Below are 6,011 nucleotides of genomic sequence, written 5' to 3' on the forward strand. Positions count from 1 at the left end.
GCCCAAAATTGGAATTATGCGCCCACAACTAGGATCCACCTCTGGGTGGGTGCTGCGTGGCGCCGAAAAAACAGCCATCAGATGTGTTGTCACTGGAGCTTCTAGAACACATCTGCGCGTATTGGGTAAACATGTCTGTGCTTCAGTCAATGCCTGTAATCAAGCATAAGTTGTATTGACAGGTTGGATCAGGCAGTTTACACTCTCATTGAGATGATCAGTCATTATACGTACTGTCTAAACACTAAAACTGGATTTGAGTGAATTCAGTTTTACGCCGCCTTTAGCATTATTCCAGAATGGCGGGAGACCGCATAGTTGGGCTTCACACATCGTGCCCACGTGGGGAATCGAACCCGGTCTTCGGCGTAACGAAACGACGCGTTAAGCACGAGGCTACCCATTAAACAACCGACTGGATTTGAGACAGATGGACTGAAATGCATGGGTTAATCTCCTCACTATAATTTGGATCTATTTTCATCTCATGACTGTCCACAGCTACCAGATACGGATCACTATCTGTGTACACGATGCTGACCTATTTCATGTTGTCACTTGAGACCGACGCCGTACATCGATCCGTCCATATGCTTGTATACGAATATGTACGGACACGCGCACCATTCATTGTTACCGTGGGGTTGTTGACTCAGATACAATGTGGAATCATATATCGAAAATAGATAATACGACTGACCAAGTCGTCATCAGTGCGACATTTTTATGTACAAAGTCGCGTCCCTTGGCCTTGCCTGGCTGGATTCGAATCCCAGATTGTGATCCTTGTCATGCTGCCTCCATACAAGTGTTCACTCTTAGCACGTAACAGATCAAAGGAAATTTATCCTCAGTGTGAAACAGCGCTCCAAACAACTCCACGATACCTCCACTTGTTCGAATTTCATTCTTTTATACCAAAATCATATCTTAACGTAATCAGTGTGATTGATAAGGAAACATTTTTCTCAAACCACACACAACAACCCCTTTGTAGACACTTGGGTCAGTATAGGTCACTGTTTGTACTTAAAATGAGTGATAGACATCATGAGCACCGACCCCACGCAGTAAGGGTCAAGAAAGTGAGTCTGACCATCCGGTCCCGTCAATCTACATAAACGCATGGACTGCTGATGACTAATTTTAACCGTGTAAATCAAAGGGTACAAACCGTGACAACAGAGTGTATTACATGGTACACTCTTAAAACATACAGAACATATGTTTTACACCATCATGAACAACAATATGGTGAATGAAATGAAAAACGTATATCACCTAATATACAGCGTATCAAAATCAGTCCATCAGTGATTACATCACAGGTATTATCAGTTTTTGTCGGGTTAGAACTGACCCCAAGTTAAAGTATAGCTGTCGTGGGAGGCTTCTTGATATGCCTCGGGTAATCAACCGGGATTACTCCTGTAAATGTAACAGTTACCACACTTTTCAGGCAGTGAAATACCTAGATGTGGCGTAGAAGAACATACACTCACTCAGTAATTACGATACCCAAACATACGCCTGAAATGACTATTCCAGTGGAATGAGTGATTGTGGTTTGACGCCCGGTTTGTAACAACATCACGGCGGGGAACACCAGAAATTGGCTATAGACATGTTACGAATGTGGGGAATCAAACTCGGACAACTATGAGGATAAAGCTTCCCCGCGAGTTAGGCGACACATAAGCATTTAGATTCTGCAATTCTGGTCAGTTCTCACAACCCACACGGTGTGCTCAATACTCACCATTTCCCCGGTCCCTGACAAGGTGTTTACAGACTTACAAGACAGTTAAGCATACGGATCCAAATGGCTTGGTACAGAAGATATGTAATCTCGTCCTATGCACAGGGAGCGATGATGAGGCACAGAATAGGTGTTCGTTTGATACCAATTCGCCTGAAGGAAAACCACAAATCCATACAATCTTCGTTGTCTTTGATGTGCCTCTTCAGTGGGCGCTTTAACCACTGGGCTACCCCAGCACACTTTTAGGGCTGCATGGAACGTTAACGCCATGTAACATATATACATAACAACACAACACCTGTCTCCATCTGCATGTACCTGTCATGTTCTCTCGACACTCCACTAACCTGATGTGTGAAGCAGCCCCGGAAAGGTATGTATGTATCGTAAAGACGACGGCATCCTCAATAATACGTCAGTAATGTGTACTAGAACTGGTCATCAGGCTATGAAATATAATATCCTCTTGAAGAATATATGTTCAAGATTGCGAAAATTGGTACACTGATAACGCGCACGTGACGACAAGACGGACATGTCAACCGCGTCGCGTGTGAGTCGAGTGAATAAATATGGACGAATGCAGAGGTTTTCAGCCCTGATGGACCAAGTCACTCATAATAATTTGTGCTGTGGCGATCTTGTTTTTACAGACATGTTGCGGATATTTCATGTTGCTGCTGAAACATGAGTTGGAAAAATGTCCCTTCAGAAAAAGTTCAGGAGAACAGCAACAACACTCGGTATCCAGCAACAGTAGGCGGCACTGAGCAACAGCACTCCGTATCCAGCAACAGTAGGCGGCACTGAGCAACAGCACTCCGTATCCAGCAACAGTAGGCGGCACTGAGCAACAGCACTCCGTATCCAGCAACAGTAGGCGGCACTGAGCAACAGCACTCCGTATCCAGCAACAGTAGGCGGCACTGAGCAACAGCACTCCGTATCCAGCAACAGTAGGCGGCACTGAGCAACAGCACCCCGTATCCAGCAACAGTAGGCGGCACTGAGCAACAGCACTCCGTATCCAGCAACAGTAGGCGGCACTGAGCAACAGCACTCCGTATCCAGCAACAGTAGGCGGCACTGAGCAACAGCACTCCGTATCCAGCAACAGTAGGCGGCACTGAGCAACAGCACCCCGTATCCAGCAACAGTAGGCGGCACTGAGCAACAGCACTCCGTATCCAGCAACAGTAGGCGGCATTGAGCAACAGCACTCCGTATCCAGCAACAGTAGGCGGCACTGAGCAACAGCACTCCGTATCCAGCAACAGTAGGCGGCACTGAGCAACAGCACTCCGTATCCAGCAACAGTAGGCGGCACTGAGCAACAGCACTCCGTATCCAGCAACAGTAGGCGGCATTGAGCAACAGCACTCCGTATCCAGCAACAGTAGGCGGCATTGAGCAACTGTAGGCAGTATGGTAGAAGGTACTGACACTATATGGATGCTAATATGTGCTCCTGGACCTTGTGACGCCATTAGGATCACACGTGCAAGTTACTTTGCAGAAGTTCTGCACTGAGGATGAGCAAACTGTAGTAGAAATATTTAAACTTTGTAGACCAAACAAGCATCAACAAACACCGTATATCATTTTGCATTTTTCAGGGAAGGGTTAATACGTTTAGCTGCGTTGTGATGTGGCCATAGAATTGTTGGTGTCATCAGTAGGCCACATGTCCTCCATTGTTCGGCACTGAGGTCACCTGACCTGAGACATAAGTCTCAGACAGAGAGAACACGTGACGTCAGTTATTAGAACACAACCACTACTGCAGTATGCATGTATGGTTAATATAAGAAGAATGACGTAAAAAAAACAGTGTCCAAAAGCCAAGGAAGACATTTTAAAGTGTTTACGACACCACGTGTACAATTCCACATGTGTTATGTTAACAGTTACCTCCTCTAAACTGACAGTGAGGTGACCAAAAACGTGGTCGTTGACCACCGCAACACCACAGGTAGCATGAGACTAGTTATGTTATCCATGTCTGAGCCAGATAGTCCGGTGCTCGATATCATGAGTACAATAGCTCTGGTGGGACACGATGGCATGTAGTCCAGTCCCCAATCTGACTAGTCGATCTACTGTGTTACAGGCTGGACACGACGAGGTCGCTGGGGGTGATACTAGGAATCATTGCGAACAAACAATCAAGGTAAAGACAAATAACAAATAGCATTGATGTCATATTGTGTATTGTATGTCACAACGTTTCTGGGCTATTCCTTGCCCCTCCTCCTGAATTGATACAAACGAGATACATCAATGAGTATACATACTAATTTGTACAAGAAGCCAGTGTGTCATGTATATACACTAAATGAATAAGAAGCATGTAATGAGCAGTCAATAAGTATAGTGTTTGCACAAGGGGAGAGTTTATACACGTGATTAGCAGATTTGAGTAGAAGCCAGTACCTACGTAATTGACCTCCCCGTACTGGGTAGGTACACTCTTTGGTCCCTGTTCAGCTGTGGGGTGTCATTGTCTTATCATTAAAGACTGTGTTAGTTTGTGCCTGCACCAATCATGGACATTAGAGGTTAATATGGTTGATTGTTGCCAGTTAGTGGAGTGAGAAGGATTTTTGATAATGTGCTCTGAGAGAACTGATTTGACCATTTTCCAAATGGCATTGTGTCGTCATATTTCATATCATTAATTATCCCACCTGCTGCTTATTTTGAAGACGGTTTGTGAGGAGTTTAATGGCCGCAATGTTCAAGCCTGTACTAAAGAAAAGCTGAATAATCCAATGGAACTTTTGCTTCCACTTAAATATATTTCGACACATTAGCGAGATTAATTAGTCATTGGCGTCGATGTGACATATTTATTCAGATCTGATAAAAGCTGTTTTCCAAATAAAAATTTTATATTAACAAAATGTCTCTTTCGATATTTTTTAATACTTTTTATTCCCCGTCAATTCACATTATGCCAGTTAGCCAACAGGGGCGAACAAGCTCGCATGCAATGGACGGCCAACGGGTCGTGATAGACTTTACACAGTACCTCTTGAAGGTGCCACAGACTTGTGCTTCGTATGCAAATGTCAGTCTCATCCATTGATTGCCCGCTTGACACTAATGAATGACCTGGAATACACCATTAATTGACAATGATTAACTCGTCGGCCTGACACGCGCTCTTACGGGTTACACACAACCAGCCCCGGCTTCTTACACCAGTTTGGCAATCAATCCGGTTTAATCGCAAACCGGTTTGATCAAAAGAGGAGTTAAAATAGTATTCTGTTATAATTCCTCAAACGGAAACCGGAATACATGTCGCAACTTAAGAACTGATGTTGTTTTTTTCAAACCGGTTGGGAAGGGTTGATTAGTTTGAAGCACTGGCCGGCAATGTCATGTGTCCCAGCATTGCACATAGCGCTTGATTAGAGATGCAGTCATTACAACGTATTTAAATCACGCCAACTGATGGAGCAGACGACACTAACGTATGGATTCACAGAAGGATGGTCTTTACAAGACGCACGGAGGAGAGTGACCTCGGAACGGTTGTTAAGGAGACACCACCAATAGGAAACACATGAATGTTAAACATAATTAATAACGCTTGCAATCTTGTCATACATTAATATATTCATGGAATTGGGACCTGACATGTGAGACTCTTCACAATGGGAATCCATGGGAAAGAAAGTGTTGTGTTCTCTCATATTCATATTTACAGACGCCGATTGTATTTCCAATCTCGTTCAATCTATAGAATTTTCGAAGACCTTGAAGGGCACGTCAGTTTCCAGGGAAACTAATTTTCTCACAAATGATATATAGTCAATATCGTATCGCAATAGCTACGTTGATTGTTTGAATGTGCAGTGCTAGGTACCACGGTTCCATATGGCATGAGATGTCAGATATTTGTAGAAATCGGTCGGTGCTGACGCAAAAGGTATTTTTTTCCTTGGTTATTTAAATTCAGATGTTGTGTGCTGATCACAGCTTAGGTGTCAAGACTTTAACGCCAATTTGTGACCAGTAGGGTAGGTAAATGGTTAAGGACTTGACGTGTAAAGCCATACATCCGAGATCGATTCCTTTAAGGGAAAGAATGTGTGTGTCAAGCCTAGTTTTTTAGTCCTTTGAAGATACACAGCTAGAGTGTTGCTAAAAGCGGCGTAGACTCGTTCACTCATTTCAGAGTGAGGTGATCCACATTTACCTTTGTGATCGATGCTCATGCCGTCGATCACTGAATTGCATG

At 44.0% G+C, this 6,011-nt stretch overlaps 1 protein-coding gene across 1 annotated transcript; it reads right to left on the bottom strand.

The window, feature by feature from the left end:
* Positions 1-2,481: 2,481 nt before the first annotated feature.
* LOC137272114 (uncharacterized) lies at positions 2,482-3,129 on the bottom strand. Its single transcript, XM_067804472.1, has one exon. It carries the CDS (start codon positions 3,127-3,129, stop codon positions 2,482-2,484), a length of 648 nt encoding a protein of 215 aa, XP_067660573.1.
* Between the last annotated feature and the right edge of the window lie 2,882 nt (positions 3,130-6,011).

Source organism: Haliotis asinina, chromosome 2 (assembly GCF_037392515.1).
Source record: "Haliotis asinina isolate JCU_RB_2024 chromosome 2, JCU_Hal_asi_v2, whole genome shotgun sequence".
Lineage (NCBI taxonomy): Eukaryota > Metazoa > Mollusca > Gastropoda > Lepetellida > Haliotidae > Haliotis > Haliotis asinina.